Consider the following 17387-nt stretch of genomic DNA (forward strand, 5'->3'; position numbering starts at 1 on the left):
TCCTATATTCCCAGGTCTATGAACCAACACCCATTGGAATAGCCACCTGTTGGTTTGATTCCCCTCCCCCATGGGAACTTGTGTTTCCGGAGTGAGGGGTGGAGCTCCAGTTGAAGTTTGGTAAGCTTTACCATTAGTATATAAGTGTCCATCATGGCAGTGGCATTTGAGCCATGAATAAGAACCCATATGGTTTGAAATGTGTTGGCGTGAGGTTTTACTGCACTTTTCACTTTTGTGTTGTTTTTCCATGTTGGGATTTTAATATGAAGCCTAAATAAACAAGTGATGTTTTCCTATTTTTGTGGCGCTTGTGTACCCTGTTTTGCTGCCAACAGGATGTCAGACTCTACAGAATGACCATCACCTACCAGATCCCTCCTACTAGCTCCTAGTGCAGTGCGTGCCATCTACCGCTAGATGGCACAAGCTCCTCAATGAGCGCTGGGTCCCATTAGGGAGATCGCGGGGGGAAGGGACATATCCGGTATTTCACTGGTTGCCCCAATGCATGGCGCGGGCTCCTGACTTGAGCCCACGCCATACCCAACAACCCCCTGCGGATTCCTGTAGCAGGGGGCTGTATCTAATAGCCGACACGCGGCGATCGCCTCAGCCAGATATTAACAGTGGCATCTAAAAGGTGCTTTAACAACTCCTTGATGGTCCAGTGGGGTGGGGTGGACCGCACCCCCCTCCCCCCGCAGCATATATATGAGAGATAGATAGATATGAGAGATTGATAGATAGATAAGAGATAGATAGATAAATAGATAAAACCAAAGAGTGGCTACCTCCATGTTGGCTCATGCACCCCACCCACCTCTATCAGGTGTGTATATAAGGTGCCTTGGATGTTTCAGATCCTGCATTGCCTGCTGAACTGTTCACACAGAGGCCTATTCATAGTGTAGGGTCCATCCCAAAATGAGGTCACCTTACCGTGGTGGGACGGTCCAAGCTATTTGGCCGCCAAATTTGCAAGCTAAGTACCTCACTGTTTCATAATTTCATTTGTTGCACTACAGCTGTATAGCTTTTCATGTTTTATCTATATACTCATGTTTTATCTATATCTTTGTGCTAGCAGTGTGCTGCTGTATTCTCCTGTTGCTGTATATTTAGCCCAGCAGCCTGCACCTGCAAGCCAGGTTTTTACAATAGTTTGGATCAATAGTGCTGGCCAACTTATTCTTTGGTTGTATTACACATACGGGGGAGTGGCTACCTCCATGTTGGCTCATGCACCCCACCCACCTCTATCAGGTGTATATAAGGTGCCTTGGATGTTTCAGATCTTGCAATGCCTGCTGTACTGTTCACACAGAGGCTTATTCATAGTTTAGGGTCCGTCCCAAAATGAGGTTACCTTACCGTCGTACGGTCCACGCTATTTGGCCGCCAAATTTGCAAGCTAAGTACCTCACTGTTTCATAATTTCATATTTTCATTTGTTGCATTACAGCTGTATAGCTTTTCGTGTTTTATCTATATACTCATGTTTTATCTATATCTTTGTGCTAGCAGTGTGCTGCTGTATTCTCCTGTTGCTGTAGATAAATAGATAGATATGAGATAGATAGATATGAGATAGACATGAGATAGATAGATAAATAGATACAACGCAGAAAGCAGCAGCATTCAATTCCGTGAAAAGATGTGTGGCTTTATTCAACCAAACATACAGGAGGCGACGTTTCAGCTGTCTCACACAGCCTTTGTCAACCTTGACAAAGGCTGTGTGAGACAGCTGAAACGTCGCCTCCTGTATGTTTGGTTGAATAAAGCCACACATTTTTTCACGGAATTGAGTGCTGCTGCTTTCTGCGTTGGATTTACTGGACCTGTGACCGGGTTTACCTGCAGCACCAGCATACACTTAACAGTGCTGCCCACCTTTCTATAATCTCTACTTAGATAAATAGATAGATATGAGATAGATATGAGATAGCTATGAGATAGCTATGAGATAGATAGATAGATATGAGATATATAGATAAATAGATATGAGATAGATAGATATGAGAGATAGATAATAGATAGATATGAGATAGATAGATAAATATGAGATAGATAGATAAATATGAGATAGATAGATAAAGATAGATATGAGATAGATAAAGATAGATATGAGATAAATAGATAAAGATAGATATGAGATAGATAAAGATAGATAGATAATGAGATAGATAGATAAATAGATAGATATGAGATAGATAGATAGATAGATATGAGATAGATAGATAGATAGATAGATAGATATGAGATAGATAGATAGATATGAGATAGATAGATAGATATTTATTTATATATATATATATATATATATATATATATATGAGATAGATAGATAGATAGATAGATATGAGATAGATAGATATGAGATAGATAGATAGATAGATATGAGATAGATAGATATGAGATAGATAGATAGATAGATATGAGATAGATAGATATGAGATAGATAGATAGATAGATATGAGATAAATAGATAGATAGTGTGAATAGTGTCCATCATGTTTTTCCATACCTGTGATTTAATATTGCTTCAGGGTTTAGAAGACACTCAGGTGACATTACCTTTGTGATATCCTATGAAACAAGAAAAAAGTAACATATTATACAGCACAAACAGACTTGGTGAGGGATACACCAACATCAAGGACTACAGAACTGACAAAGAACTTTTTTAGTATATTTTTGTTGGTGCTAGGTCTCCTATAATTGGGACCCTATTAACCACTTAAAGGGAAACTGCAGCCAAAATTAACTTATCCCATTTCCATAGAGATAGGGAATAAGTAAATTTTGGCTGTAGTCCCCCTTTAAATGTGGTACTCTGGTGAAAATATATTTTTTTTCAAATCAACTGATTCCAGAAAGTTAAACAGATTAGAAAATTCTATTAAAAACTCTTAATCCTTCCAGTACTTGTTAGCTGCTGTATGCTAGTGGAAGTTATGTAGATCTTTCCAGTCTGACCACAGTGCTCTCTGCTGACACCTCTGTCCATGTCAGGAACTGTCCAGAGTAGGAGCACATCCCCACAGCAAACCTATTCTGCTCCGGACAGTTCTTGACATGGACAGAGGTGGCAGCAGATAGCACAGTGATCAGACAGAATAGAACAACTCAATTTCCTCTGGAACATACAGCAGCTGATAAGTACTGGAAGGATTAAAAGTAATTTTCAAATTCACACAAGTAAAGAGGGACTCGGCACCACCTGCTGAATAGCACTGGAGGAATATGATCTGTACTCGGTATACTGTGTCTTCTCTTGCAACTGCTGGAGGGATTTCAGTGGTGCTCTACGTGTGCAGCTAAGTCCATTCAAAGCATAAGCATAGAAGATATAGAGAAACGGAGCAACTCACCACACCGACCCTGGTATTCTTTGCAGGTGAAACTTTATTCCCGGATTATCACCACGGGAGACAAGCAGGGGGGAGGAGACAAGGACGCGGGGGTATCTTCTCGGTGACGGACCGTTTGGCGCCGAAGCGCTTCGTCAGACCCGGTCTGACGAAGCGCTTCGGCGCCAAACGGTCCGTCACTGACAAAAAAAATTTTGGGGAAAATTTTTTTTTTTCCACCGGAGTTCCCCTTTAAGTTAGATAAATACAAAAGAAATCTATCAGTAGTGAAATTGAGTAAACTCTTTGATAAGCTGCAGATCAAAAAGAAGATTACAGAGTCCCAAAGAGTCTCCGCACCCAGACAAAGGAGATTGGAGTATTCAAAACGCATTGGAGGCTTTTCGGACTTTGCAATCGTCTTTAGTGACATCTAACTAACATACGGGAATGCAGCACCGATCGTTCTACTTGGTTAGGCTGCCCGGGCATGCTGGGAGTTTTAGTTTTACAACAGCTGGAGGCACAATGGTTGGGAATCACTGGCATGGAGCTATTTTATTTGACCCTGTGACATGGAGGAAACATTGGGTTCTCTAGCCATTTTATCTGTGATTAAATTGTGAAATCTCCTGGAAACAATAAAATTGCTGAAAACAACCGCACTGACTCCATATTCCAGACACATGACGGCTAAAGCATTAGGCCAGATTCTTAAAGGGGTATTCCGGGCAAAAACATTTTATCCCCTATCCAAAGGATAGGGTATAAGGTGTCTGATCGTGGGGGGCCCGATGCTGATCCCTGCAGCTACCGCATTCTATGCAGGTGCTGAATCTCCAGTTTCGGAAACCTCTGAGTTTCCGGGACTGGGGACGTGACGTCACGCCACGCCCCTTCCATTCATGTCTATGGGAGGGGGCGTGACGGTAGTCACGCCCCCTCCCATAGACATGAATGGAAGGGGCGTGGTGTGACGTCACGTCCCCAGTCCCGGAAACTCAGAGGTTTCCGAAACTGGAGATTCAGGGGATAAAATGTTTTTTGCCCGGAATACCCCTTTAACTTTCTGCAATCTCATTCTAGTTTTAATTCTCTTACAGCAAGATTCAGTGACTGCAACTTCTTTAGCACTCGCTCCAGCGATGCCACTTGGTTATAAAGTTGGAGCAGACTCTCCTGCAGTTGTCTGTTTTCTTCATCTAGAATATCGGCCCTGTAGATAAATAAAAATCAGACACAAGAGCAATGTAAGGAGCGGGAATCCTGAGCGTATGCAGATGTTTTCCAGCGTGTTGTAGAATCTTTTCTAGTATATACCGTATTTTTCGCCGTATAAGACGCACTTTTTCTTCCCCAAAACTGGGGGGGTAAAAGTTGGTGCGTCTTATATGGCGAATACACCCCTATCGCGGCGGTCCCTGCGACCATCAACGGCCGGGACCCGCGGCTAATATAGGACATCACCGATCGCGGTGATGCCCTGTATTAACCCTTCAGACACGGCGATTAAATCTGACTGCCGCGTCTGAAGGGAAAGTGACACTAACCCGGCTGTTCAGTCGGGCTGTTCGGGACCGCCGCAGTGAAATCGCGGCGTCCCGAACAGCTTACAGGACCTTACCGGCCTCCTCGGTGTCTGCTCTGGGATCCCCTGCTTGGCCGGCACTCTCCTTCGACGTTATCACGTCGTCGCGCACGCCGTCCCGTCATCCAATAGGAGCGGCGTGCGTAGTGACGTGATGACGGCGACGGAGAGCGTGGATCCCGGGGAAGAAGACGTCCGGAGAGTCGGGGATGCAGCGACAGCGATGGAGCGACATCCAGGGCAGCGGTGAAGGGTCCGGAGCGGTGGGGACACGTGAGTATTATCTCCTATCCAGTGGTCTTCAACCTGCGGACCTCCAGATGTTGCAAAACTACAACTCCCAGCATGCCCGGACAGCCAACGGCTGTCCGGGCATGCTGGGAGTTGTAGTTTTGCAACATCTGGAGGTCCGCAGGTTGAAGACCACTGTTGGGTTCAGAATCTTTATTTTTTTAGATTTTGCACCTATAAATTAGGTGCTTCTTATACGCCGGTGCGTCCTATAGGACATACGGTATGCAGTCTGTAAACGGATCGTCTATCTGTAGCGTCTACACCTAGGGCTGTGGGGTTTATAATACCAGTTGTTGGAATCCCAGCAATATGACACATTTACCATTTGGGACATGGTGACGCTACCTTCATACTTATTGTTGTTATTATTTTGGGGTCTTAACTGGACATTAAACTAGGAGTTTATTCTATAAACAGGTCAACTCTTGGCGATGTATATAAGGTTATAAAAGTTGTGTTATTTTCACACGGGTCCCTAAGTGTTTCCCCTGAGGAAGCAGGCGTATTATGCATTCTAATTTTAATTTACACACCTGCAGAAACGTGTCGGGAGTGGGATTAAAGGGGTACTCAGATGGAAAACTTTTTTTTTTTTAAATCAACTGGTGCCAGAAAGTTAAACAGATTTGTAAATTACTTCTATTAAAAACTTTTAATCCTGTATACTACAGAGTAAATTCTGTTCTTTTTGAATGTCTTTTTTGTCTTGTCCACAGTGCTGTCTGCTGACACCTGATGGCCGTATCAGGAACTATTCAGAGCAGGAAAAAAAATCCCCATTGCAAACCTATGCTACTCTGGACAGTTCCTGACACGGACAGAGGTGTCAGCAGTGAGCACCGTGGACAAGACAAAAAAGTCATGCAACTGGTGAACATCCAATTTAACCACTTAAAGGGGTTATCCAGGAAAAAAACTTTTTTTTATATATCAACTGGCTCCAGAAAGTTAAACTGATTTGTAAATTACTTCTATTAAAAAATATTAATCCTTTCAGTACTTATGAGCTTCTGAAGTTAAGGTTGTTCTTTTCTCTCTAAGTCCTCTCTGATGACACCTGTCTTGGGAACCGCCCAGTTTAGAAGCAAATCCCCATAGCAAACCTCTTCTAAACTGGGCGGTACCCGAGACACGTGTCATCAGAGAGCACTTAGACAGAAAAGAACAACCTTAACTTCAGAAGCTCATAAGTACTGAAAGGATTAAGATTTTTTAATAGAAGTAATTTACAAATCTGTTTAACTTTCTGGAGCCAGTTGATATATATATATATATATATATATATATATATATAAAAAGTTTTTTCCTGGATAGCCCCTTTAATGTATACATGGTTGACCCCCCATTACTCTTTGTAGTGGAGACAGGCTGGCCGTCAAACGTAGGCCACTTGTAGTCCCCACTATTTAGGTGGCCTGTTTGTCCTTTATAGGTCATAAATAATTATATTTTTGGTATCTACTATTTTCTTGGTTTATTTTTTTAACTATAATAGTAAAAAAAAGTTTAGTTTTATAAGCACCTTTTTCCCTGAGGGATTTCTATATCTTCCTTTTTTTTATAAAGAATCTTGTAGATTGTAAACCCTTGTGGGCAGGGCCCTCTCCCCTCTATATCGGTCTGCAATTTAATCTATGTCACGTTCATTGTCCCCGTGTTTATATTATATATTTTAACTCTGATAAATCTGGGCCATAGTGCCCTTGGTTTTGATAAAACTGTGTGAGAGAAAAAAAAAAGGAGTGATTTTCCCACAACAACCAATCACAGCTCAGCTTTCACTTTACCAGCACTCGTTAGCTGAGCTGTGATTGGTTGTTTTGGGAAAATCTCCCATAAATCTGGGCCTATATATTTAAAATATATTTTTTTATTATTATTAATAATAACAATAGCAATAATAATAATAACAACAATAATCATAAGATTGTTATTAATAATAAAAAATAGAGATGAGCGAACTTACAGTAAATTCGATTCGTCAAGAACTTCTCGGCTCGGCAGTTGATGACTTATCCTGCATAAATTAGTTCAGCTTTCTGGTGCTCCCGTGGGCTGGAAAAGGTGGATACAGTCCTAGAAAAGAGTCTCCTAGGACTGTATCCACCTTTTCCAGCCCACGGGAGCACCTGAAAGCTGAACTAATTTATGCAGGAAAAGTCATCAACTGCCGAGCCGAGAAGTTCGTGACGAATCGAATTTACTGTAAGTTCGCTCATCTCTACTCAAAAGTATAGGCCGTGCCTCACCACTGGCAGCACTTCTGACCATGTACGGCAGTGGTGTTCAAACTGTGACCCTCCAGATGTTGCAAAACGACAACTCCCAGCATGCCCGGACAGCCAACGGCTGTCCGGGCATGCTGGGAGTTGTCGTTTTGCAACATCTGGAGGGCCACAGTTTGGACACCACTGATGTACGACTATCCTTACATGACCTAGATCTATACCTGTTCTGTACCGATAGCAGTTTCCACTTGTGATTCCTGTCTGAGGCTTCATACTCTGTGATCTTGTGGAGCAAATGTCTCTTCTCCTCATGTAGATTCTCGTTGTCAGCTGTGATTCTACTGATCCATTGCTGCTCCTTATGGAAGAAAATGGCAAGAATTTAGATTCCGGCAGGTAGTAAGATAAGTAAGCACCCATAGCATCCACTGCCTGTGGCGTATAATGTTGGCATGACACTTCTTTGTGGGTTCACACTACATTTGTCGTGTACAGGTGCTGGATCCAGTTGGGAGGAGCAAAAACCGGCCGCCGCTCCCGTTTCCCAAATCCTATTCATTTCAATGAGCCGACCGGAGTCAAACGCTGACTCCGGTTGTCTCATTTATGCCCCGTATACGGTTTTCTGACCGGACCAAAAACAGTGGCAAACCAGCGTTTGACTCCGGTCGGCTCATTGAAATGAATGGGGTTCGGGACGGATCCGGGAGCGGCCGGTTTTCGCTCCTCCCAACCGAATCCAGGAACCGTACACTACAAACCTAGTGTGAACCCACCATAAGAGGAAGCCCTTCACAGGTCTACATAGCCAATAGTGTTGGGCTATGCATATTATAGGGCACTGGTCCCCAAACTATGGACCTCACAAGATGCTGAAAAACTACAACTCCCAGCATGCCCAAACAGCTAGCGGCATGCAAGGTGTTGTAGTTTTGCAACATCTGGAGGATGGCTATTTGGAGACCACTGCTGTAGGGTTTACATTAGGGTCAGTAATCGGTTTTGATGCCTCCAGACAGGCCCAGTTAGAATTTTCAATTGCTCAAATAAAATGTATATTGGCATAAAGCAGACCAAACATGCTGTGCTACTGTCTCACAGCTGATCTATTGCTCTGGATCAACTAATCTTGTCTGACAACCCTGGATAGTTTAAAGTGGAGTTTCTACTTGGTTAATCTCCCTTAAAAGGGGTAAAAAAAAAAAATAAATCAACTGGTGCCAGAAAGTTATACAGATTTGTAAATTACTTCTATTTAAAAATCTTAATCCTTCCAGTACTTATCAGCTGCTGTATGTTCCAAAGGAAGTTCTTTTCTTTTTTGAATTTCCTTTCTGTCTAACCACAGTGCTCTCTGCTGACACCTCTGTCCATTTTAAGAACTGTCGGAGCAGGAGAGGTTTGCTATGGGGATTTGCTTCTGCTCTGAACAGTTCCTGACATGGACAGAGGTGTCAGACACAAAGGAAATTCAAAAAGAAAAGAATTTCCTCTGGAACATACAGCAGCTGTTAAGTACTGGAAGGATTACGATTTTAAATATAGGTAATTTACAAATCTGTTTAACTTTCTGGCACCAGTTGATTTAAAAAAAAAAAAAAAAAAAAATGTTTTCCAGTGGAGTACCCCTTTAATAAATCCCTGGCTCGTGCAGTTTTGTGTGGTATGCTTTGAGTATTGGAACAGAGTTTTCCTTCTCTCTCTCTAATACCTTGTTCTAGTCATGTTCCTAGTTCTTCAGGTTTTTTGTTGGTCCTTTAATGTGTCATCCAGATTTTTTTGTATTTTGTAGTACCTACTGTTTATCTCCGTTGCAGTGTTTCAGTTTTCTGCAAAGCATTACTTTTTCTCTGGGTCCTATTGCCTGCTCATTGTTTCTGCTAAGGTTTCTATAGGGATATTTACAGGAACAGGAAGGCTAAGGTGGTGTTTGGTTAGGGAAAGCTAGTTACTGTTAGTCCTTGTATTTAGTCAATTCTATTTTTTTCATCATACATTTGTGCCATTGTTCCTTTTTTGTATTTCCAAGTTCCTGTCATCTATTAAAGCGTTGTTGTCAGATCCCCCCCCAAAAAATAAAAATGAATAAATATATTACTTAGTGCCTAATCCTGACCATGTACATCTAATTTTTGCCTCTATCGCCTTTATTTTTTATAAAAGTACCTCTTATAATTTTCTCACAGTTTTAGAATTCCTCTTAGGGGAAGGGGACGTGTCCATCACTTGTGGTGGTGGGAGGGGGCGTGTCCCTCCGTTGTGGTGTGAGGTGATTGGTGCGTCTGCTTATACAGCCTTGTCCATGAGTCATCTCATGTTCATGACTCATGGACAAGCTTGATTCTGCTGCAGTACTGGTTAGTGTCCAAGTAGGTATGGGGACCCCTAGTGGTGGGATTTTCAGGGGCCGTTTTCTTTATTAAACATTCAAAATACTACCATATTACAAAAGGTCCTTAACCTCTTAAGGACACAGCCTATTATGACCTTAAGGTCGGGAGCATTTTTTGCACATCTGACCACTGTCACTTTATGCATTAATAACTCTGGGATGCTTTTCGTAATAATTCTGATTCAGAGACTGACATATTCTACTTTATGTTAGTGGTAAATTTTCGTCATCCTTTCTTGGTGAAAAATTCCCAAATTTCATAGAAAATTTTACATTTCTCTAATTTTGAAGCTCTCTGCTTGCAAGGAAAATAGACATTTCAAATAAATGATATATTGACTCGCATATACAAATTATGTTTGCATGATAAAGTTGACATGACTTTTGGAAGACACCAGAGGGCTTCAAAGTTCAGCAGCAATTTTCAACTTTTTCACAAAATGTTCAAAATTGGAATTTTTCAGGGACCAGTTCATTTTTTAAGTGGCTTTGAGGGGCCTTCATATTAGAAATACCCCACAAATGACCCCATTATAAAAACTGCACCCATCAAAGTATTCAAAATGACATTCAGTAAGTGTGTTAACCCTTTAGGTGTTTCACAGGAATAGCAGCAAAGTGAAGGAGAAAAATCTAAATCTTCATTTTTTTACACTAGCATGTTCTTGTAGACCCACTTTTTGAATTTTTACAAGGGGTAATAGGAGAAAAAGCCCCCCAAAATTTGTAACCCAGTCTCTCTCAAGTAAGGAAATACCTCATATGTGTAGGTCAAGTGTCCGGGGGGGCGCAGTAGAGGGCTCAGAAGGGAAGAAGCGACAATGGGATTTTGGAGAGTGAAAATAAATAAATAAACACATGGCACACTATTTTGGAAACTACACCCCTCAAGGCACATAACAAGGGGTACAGTGAGCCTTAACACCTCACAGGTGTTTGACAACTTTTTTTTAAATTCGGATGTGTAAATGAAAGAATTTTTTCTTCACTAAAGTGAACTTTTTTTCCCCAAATTTACCATTTTCACAAAGGGTAATAGGAGAAAATGCCCCCCCAAAATTTGTAACCCCATTTCTTCTGAGTATGGAAATACCCCATGTGTGGACGTCAAGTGCTCTGCTGGCGCACTACAATGCTCAGAAGAGGAGGAGCGCCATTGAGCTTTTGGAGAGAGAATTTGTTTGGAATGGAAGTCAGGGGCCATGTGCGTTTATAAAACCCCCGTGGTGCCAGAACAGTGGACCCCCCCACATGTGACCCTATTTTGCAAACTACACCCCTCACAGAATTTAATAAGGGGTGCAGTGAGTATTTACACCCCACTGGTGTTTGACAGATCTTTGGAACAGTGGGCTGAGGAAAGGAAAAATTACATTTTTCATTTTCACAGACCACTGTTCCAAAAATGTCAGACACCTATGGGGTGTAAATGCTCACTGCGCCCCTTATTACATTACGTGAGGGGTGTAGCTTCCAAAGTGGGGTCACATGTGTTGGGGGGGGGGGGTCCATTGTTCTGGCACTATGGGGGCTTTGTTAACACATGTGGCCTTCAATTCCGGACAAATTGAAGCCCAATGGCGCTCCTTCACTTCTGAGCATTGTAGTTCGCCAGCAGAGCACATTACATCCACATATGGGGTATTTATATACTCAGAAGAAATGGGGGGCTTTTTTTTATTTTAATTTTTTTTTACTATTTTCCCTTGTGAAAATGAAAAATTTAGGGTAACACCAGCATTTTAGTGAAAATATATATATTTTTTTCATTTTCACATCCAACTTTAACGAAAATTCATCAAAAACCTGTGGGGTGTTAAGGCTCACTATACCCGTCACAATCCGTGAGGGGTGTAATTTCCAAAATGGGGTCACATGTCGGTATTTATTTTTTTGCTATTATGTCAGAACTGCTGTAAAATCAGCCACCCCTGTGCAAATCACCAATTTAGGCCTCAAATGTACATAGTACACTCTCACTCATGAGCCTTGTTGTGCATCCGCAGAGCATTTTACACCCACATATAGGGTATTTCCGTACTCAGGCGTTACAAATTTTGGGGGTCTTTTTTTCCTTTTACCTCTTGTGAAAATAAAAAGTATGGGGCAACCCCAGCATGTTAGTGTAAATTTTTTTTTTTTTTTTTTTTACATCAACAGGCTGGTGTAGCCCCCAACTTTTCCTTTTTATATGAGGTAAAAGGAGAAAAAGCCCACCAAAATTTGTAGTGCATTTTCTCCTGAAATACCTCATATGTGGCCCTAAACTGTTTCCTTGAAATACGACAGGGCTCCGATGTGATAGTGCCATGCGCATTTGAGGCCTAATTTTGGGATTTGCATGGGACGGACCTAGATGCAAGAATTACACTTGCCTCCGATACCAAAAATATTCTACGCCAGTGATTTCCAAACAGGGTGCCTTCAGCTGTTGCTAAACTCCCAGCATGCCTGGACAGTCATTGACTGTCTGGAAATGCTGGGAGTTGTTGTTTTGCAACAGCTGGAGGCTCCGTTTTGGAAACACTGCCGTACGATACGTTTTTTATTTTTATTGGGCGGGACAGTGTAAGGGGGTGTATATGTAGTGTTTTACCCTTTATTTTGTGTTAGTGTAGTGTAGTGTTTTTAGGGTACATTTGCATTGGCGGGGGTTTATGGTGAGTTTCCCGCCAGAAGTTTGAGCTGCGGCGGAAATTGTTTTCCCGCAACTCAAACCTGAAGCAGGTAACTCACTGTAAACCCGGGAGCAAACCTCCAGCTGTTGCAAAACTACAACTCCCAGCATGCACTGACAGACCATGCATGCTGGGAGTTGTAGTTTTGCAACAGCTGGAGGCAAACTAGTTGGAAAATACTGAGTTAGGTAACAGAACCTAACTCACTCCGTATTTTCCAACTAGTTTGCCTCCTGCTGTTTCACAACTACAACTCCCAGCATGTGTTGATCGCCTGTGTGCCTGCTTTTCATACTATTGGACTCTAATTTAAGTCCAAGGGGTATCTGAGTACCATGAGCCACAGGTAGGACCCAGGAAAAATGATTGCTATAGTTGAAGTGTAGTTCTGCAGTCTAGTGGCCAGGCAGCATTAACACTTTGGTCTGTTGAAGCCTATGGCTATGCTGTGATATACATATGAATACCTCACAGTGGAGACCATAAATGTGATGTGACTGGGCCATTAGAAGTGTAATACAGTGCGGTTAAAGGGGTACTCCGCTGCTTAGCGTTTGGAATAAACTGTTCCGAATGCTGGACCCGGGAGCTTGTGACATAATAGCCCTGCCCCCTCTTGACGTCACACCCCGCCCCCTCAAGGCAAGTCTACGGGAGGGGGCGTCACAACCCCTCTCATAGACTTGCATTGAGGGGAGGGGGCAGGGCTATGACGTCACGAGCTGCAGGCGCCAGCTCCAGCATTTGGAACAGTTTTGTTCCAAACGTTGAGCAGCGGAGTACCCCTTTAAGAATAGGTTCAGGATGTCTCTTCCTCTTTACCTTCTCTGCCTGGCTTCGGCTGAAGGCAAGCTCCATTTCCAGCTGTTTAATGTGCAGGTCCCTCTGGTTTACTACATTTAAGTGACTCTCCTTTGCTTGGCTGAGTTTGGCCTTATAGCGAAGCTGTCTTTCGTTATATTTCCTGGTTGAACAGAGACAAAAATAAATACTACAGCTTTCACGTAAATTCCAGTATCCCATACTGAGGGTCTAGTATACCTCCCAACTGTTGTATAAATGTCATATTCCTTCTATAGGAATATACTACATTTGTTTAAAGGGGTACTCCGGTGGAATTTTTTATTTTTTTTAAATCAACTGGTGCCAGAAAGTTAAACAGATTTGTAAACAATTTACTTCTATTAAAAAATCTTAATCCTTCCAGTACTTTTTAGCAGCTGTGTGCTACAGAGGAAATTCTATTCTTTTTGAATTTCTTTTTTGTCTTGTCCCCAGTGCTCTCTGCTGACACCTGATGGCCGTATCAGGAACTATCCAAAGCAGGAAAAAAATCCCCATTGCAAACCTGCTGCTCTGGACAGTTCCTGACACGGACAGAGGTGTCAGCAGAGAGCACCGTGGACAAGACAAAAAAGAAATTCAAAAAGAAAAGAACTCGTGTAATGTATTGGAATAATGTTTGTGATATTCTTGTATGTATTTGGACGGTTGGGATCCTTTGGTCGGATACAGAAAGACCGTATTTGTATTGTATTTTTCAGAAAAATAAAATATTAAATAATAAAAATAAAAAATAAATAAAAAGAACTTCCTCTATAGCATACAGATGCTAATAAGTACTGGAAGAAATAAAGATTTTATAATAGAAGTAATTTACAAACCTGTTTAACTTTCTGGCACCAGTTGATTTAAAAAATAAAAGTTTCCCACCGGAGAACCCCTTTAACAAATAGAGCAGTGGCCGGTGGAATAGCAGAGCTGAGAAGGGAGCAGCGCTGAATAGTGTAGGTCTGCATGGATCAGCAGCTCTCCTTTAGTCCCATCTTCTGCCATCTTACCTGATATAGTCATCCAGCTGTCGGGATAGTTTATCGTATTCCTTATGTAACTGCTCCTTCTCCTCTTGTGCTTGTGACAGTTCTTCCAAAAGCTTCTGATTCATGTTCTCCAAGTGCGTGCGCTAGTGAAACATCACATTACGTTACAAGATCTTTTCCTGACAATGTTCTTCTATGACGTGTGGAAAATACATGACATTGAAATGTAAATGACCCCCCCCCCCCCCCCCCAACTACATTCATATCTGACTGTATAGTGGGGGGGGGGGGGGCATGACAGTCGCCCCTGAGGTTTCTCAGACATGGTCACATTTGCCTCATATTACTATTTATGCATTGGTTAGATGCCCAGTGACTTCTGATGCTTGTTGGCCGATCCTGCAGGACCATCACTTAAAGGGGTACTCTGCCCCTAGAAATCTTACCCCCTATCCAAAGCATAGGGGATAAGATGTCTGATGGCAGGGTCCCGCCGCAATCTCGACTGTGGCACCCCGGACATCCGGAGCGAACTTAGCTCTGTGCCGGACGACTGGCGATACGGGGCGGAGGCTCGTCAAGACAAGGTTGTGATTTCACGGCCACGCCCCCTCAATGCAAGTCTATGGGAGGGGGCGTGGCTGCCGCCACGCCCCCTCCCATAGACTTGCATTGAGGGGGCGTGGCCGTGACATCACAACCTTGTCGTGACGAGCCTCCGCCCCGCATCGCCAGCCGTGACGTCACGAGCCTCCGGCGCTGCATCCGACGCTCTAAATGAACGCTCTAAATGAACGCCGAGTGCAGCAGGGAGATCCTTTGGATAGGGGATAAGATGTCTTGGGGCTGAGGACCCATTTAAGGTCTGATGTTACAAAACAACAACAAAAAAAAAAAAAAAAGACTCCACAGGCTGGACATTTCTTGTTTGATAAGGTAAATGGTCACTGAAGTGTCAGCCAACCGTGTCATATGGAAATCAGCCATTGTTGTATGTTGCGCCTCCATCTTTTATCATCTTTATATCTGGTCATGTATGCAAGCCATGTGTTTCCATCCACTCAGCCGACTACACTAGGATGAGAGAATACAGTGCGGCAGATGTACTAATACCTGGACTTAGACAGTCGATGAAATGCACATTAATTACAGCGTATCAGGGGTTTTGATACATCTGCTGCATCTATAGACTGTCTAGTCTAAGTTTAGCCCACCTGTTTGTTGGCTTACATTATAGAAGAGGTTTTCCCAGGTTTTAGTGTTTCTTTTTTTTAGCTTTAAAATAACAAATCAGAAGTTACTCACCTCTCTGATCCTGCTTCCATCCCCCATTCAGACTCCCGTCGGCCCCCTGGTTTTTCATTTGGACCAGACGTCATGTGACTGCTGCAGCCAATCAGTGGTCATGTGCTGTACTCTGGACATCGAACTCCTCTACCCAAGGGCAGTTAGTGGCCCTTTATACTTTATCTACCAAACCCCAAGGCCATAGCCCGGGGTGCAACACCCCTATTATACACAACCCCTAAACCGTAACTTTTATTGTTACTAATAAAATGTATTCCCAGAAAAACAGTGAGTTAAAACTGATACCAAGGCAAACAAAATAGAAATAATGCTGTATCTGGGAGATGGTAATTGGCGACCCTGCTGTTACCGCTATATACAAGTCTGCTTCAGAAATCACTTAAAATAACACTCAATAGCCGGCCTCTACATGTTTCGCCGTTGCCACGGCGTTCTCAAGAGGCAATTGCCTCTTGAGAACGCCGTTGTCACGGCAAAACATGTAGAGGCCGGCGATTGAGTGTTATTTTAAGTCATTTTCAAGGCAGACTTGTATATAGCGGTAACAGCAGGGTCGCCAATTACAGTGAATGGAGTGGCAACTCCCAGATACAGCATTATTTCTATTTTGTTTGCCTTGGTATTAGTTTTAACTCACTGTTTTTCTGGGAATACATTTTATTAGTAACAATAGAAGGTAAATTTTAGGGGATGTGTAATAGGGGTGTTGCACCCCGGGCCTTGGGGTTTGGTAGATAAAGTACTCTGGACATCAGCGTTCCGTGTTGGAAGCCATAATGCCCAGAGTACAGCACATGACTGCTGAAGCCACTGATTGGCAGTGGAGGTCACGTGATGTCTGCTCCAAAAGGAAGACCGTGAGTCAGCAAAGGATCAGGGTTTGTTATTTTAATGCATTTGGGGATAACCACTGTAAGCCAAAATCTTGCTGCAGTTGTTGGTGCACAATATGTCACATCCAAGTCCCACTGATTCACACCATCAGGCGAGGTGCAACAGTGTCCAGAACACATAATGTGGTGCAATTCATGGACGCCATTTTTTTAAAGGGGTATTCCAGGCAAAACCTTTTTTTATATATATCAACTGGCTCCGGAAAGTTAAACAGATTTGTAAATTACTTCTATTAAAAAATCTTAATCCTTTCAATAGTTATTAGCTTCTGAAGTTTTCTGTCTAACTGCTCAATGATGATGTCACGTCCCGGGAGCTGTGCATGATGGGAGAATATCCCCATAGGAACTGCACAGCTCCTGGGACATGAGTCATCAGAGAGCAGTTAGACAGAAAACAGCATCTCAACTTCAGAAGCTAATAACTATTGGAAGGATTAAGATTTTTTAATAAAAGTAACTTACAAATCTGTTTAACTTTCCGGAGCCAGTTGATATATAAAAAAAAGTTTTGGCCTGGAATACCCCTTTAAGCATTTTTGCAGTAGTAAATCTTCCCCTTAGTGATAATCCATAAGACTGACCCCGGCAGCAGTGGCCATTTTCTCTTCATCCATATGTTGTCGGAGGGATTCCTGCTGATGCAGTCTTAGCTGAAGAGCACAGTTATTCTGAGTCAGTAAAACATCTTTGTCATGAAGGGCTTTGATTTCCACCTGCAATTCCTCAAAATTCTGATCCATGATTTTCCTAGACAGAATGGGCACAAGGTAAAATAAAGTAAGTTTTGCTGTAGTCCAATAGCAAGAATGTGTAAAAATGACCTCCCC

The 17387-nt window shown here is 42.5% G+C and overlaps 1 protein-coding gene across 8 annotated transcripts in view; it reads right to left on the reverse strand.

Annotated features, from left to right (window-relative positions):
• CCDC30 (coiled-coil domain containing 30) overlaps window positions 1-17387 on the reverse strand; it is a 106675-nt gene that overhangs the window by 4294 nt on the left and 84994 nt on the right. For all 8 annotated transcript variants that reach the window (XM_056544658.1, XM_056544660.1, XM_056544656.1 and 5 more), the window contains 6 exons: window positions 17142-17307; window positions 14378-14499; window positions 13359-13500; window positions 7688-7824; window positions 4458-4572; window positions 2531-2592 (listed from right to left, as the gene is read on the reverse strand). In XM_056544658.1, the coding sequence (XP_056400633.1) occupies window positions 2531-2592; window positions 4458-4572; window positions 7688-7824; window positions 13359-13500; window positions 14378-14499; window positions 17142-17307 (744 nt within the window). The remainder of the gene's footprint in view (window positions 1-2530; window positions 2593-4457; window positions 4573-7687; window positions 7825-13358; window positions 13501-14377; window positions 14500-17141; window positions 17308-17387) is intronic.

The sequence above is a fragment of the Hyla sarda genome, chromosome 10 (assembly GCF_029499605.1).
Source record: "Hyla sarda isolate aHylSar1 chromosome 10, aHylSar1.hap1, whole genome shotgun sequence".
In the NCBI taxonomy this organism is placed as follows: domain Eukaryota; kingdom Metazoa; phylum Chordata; class Amphibia; order Anura; family Hylidae; genus Hyla; species Hyla sarda.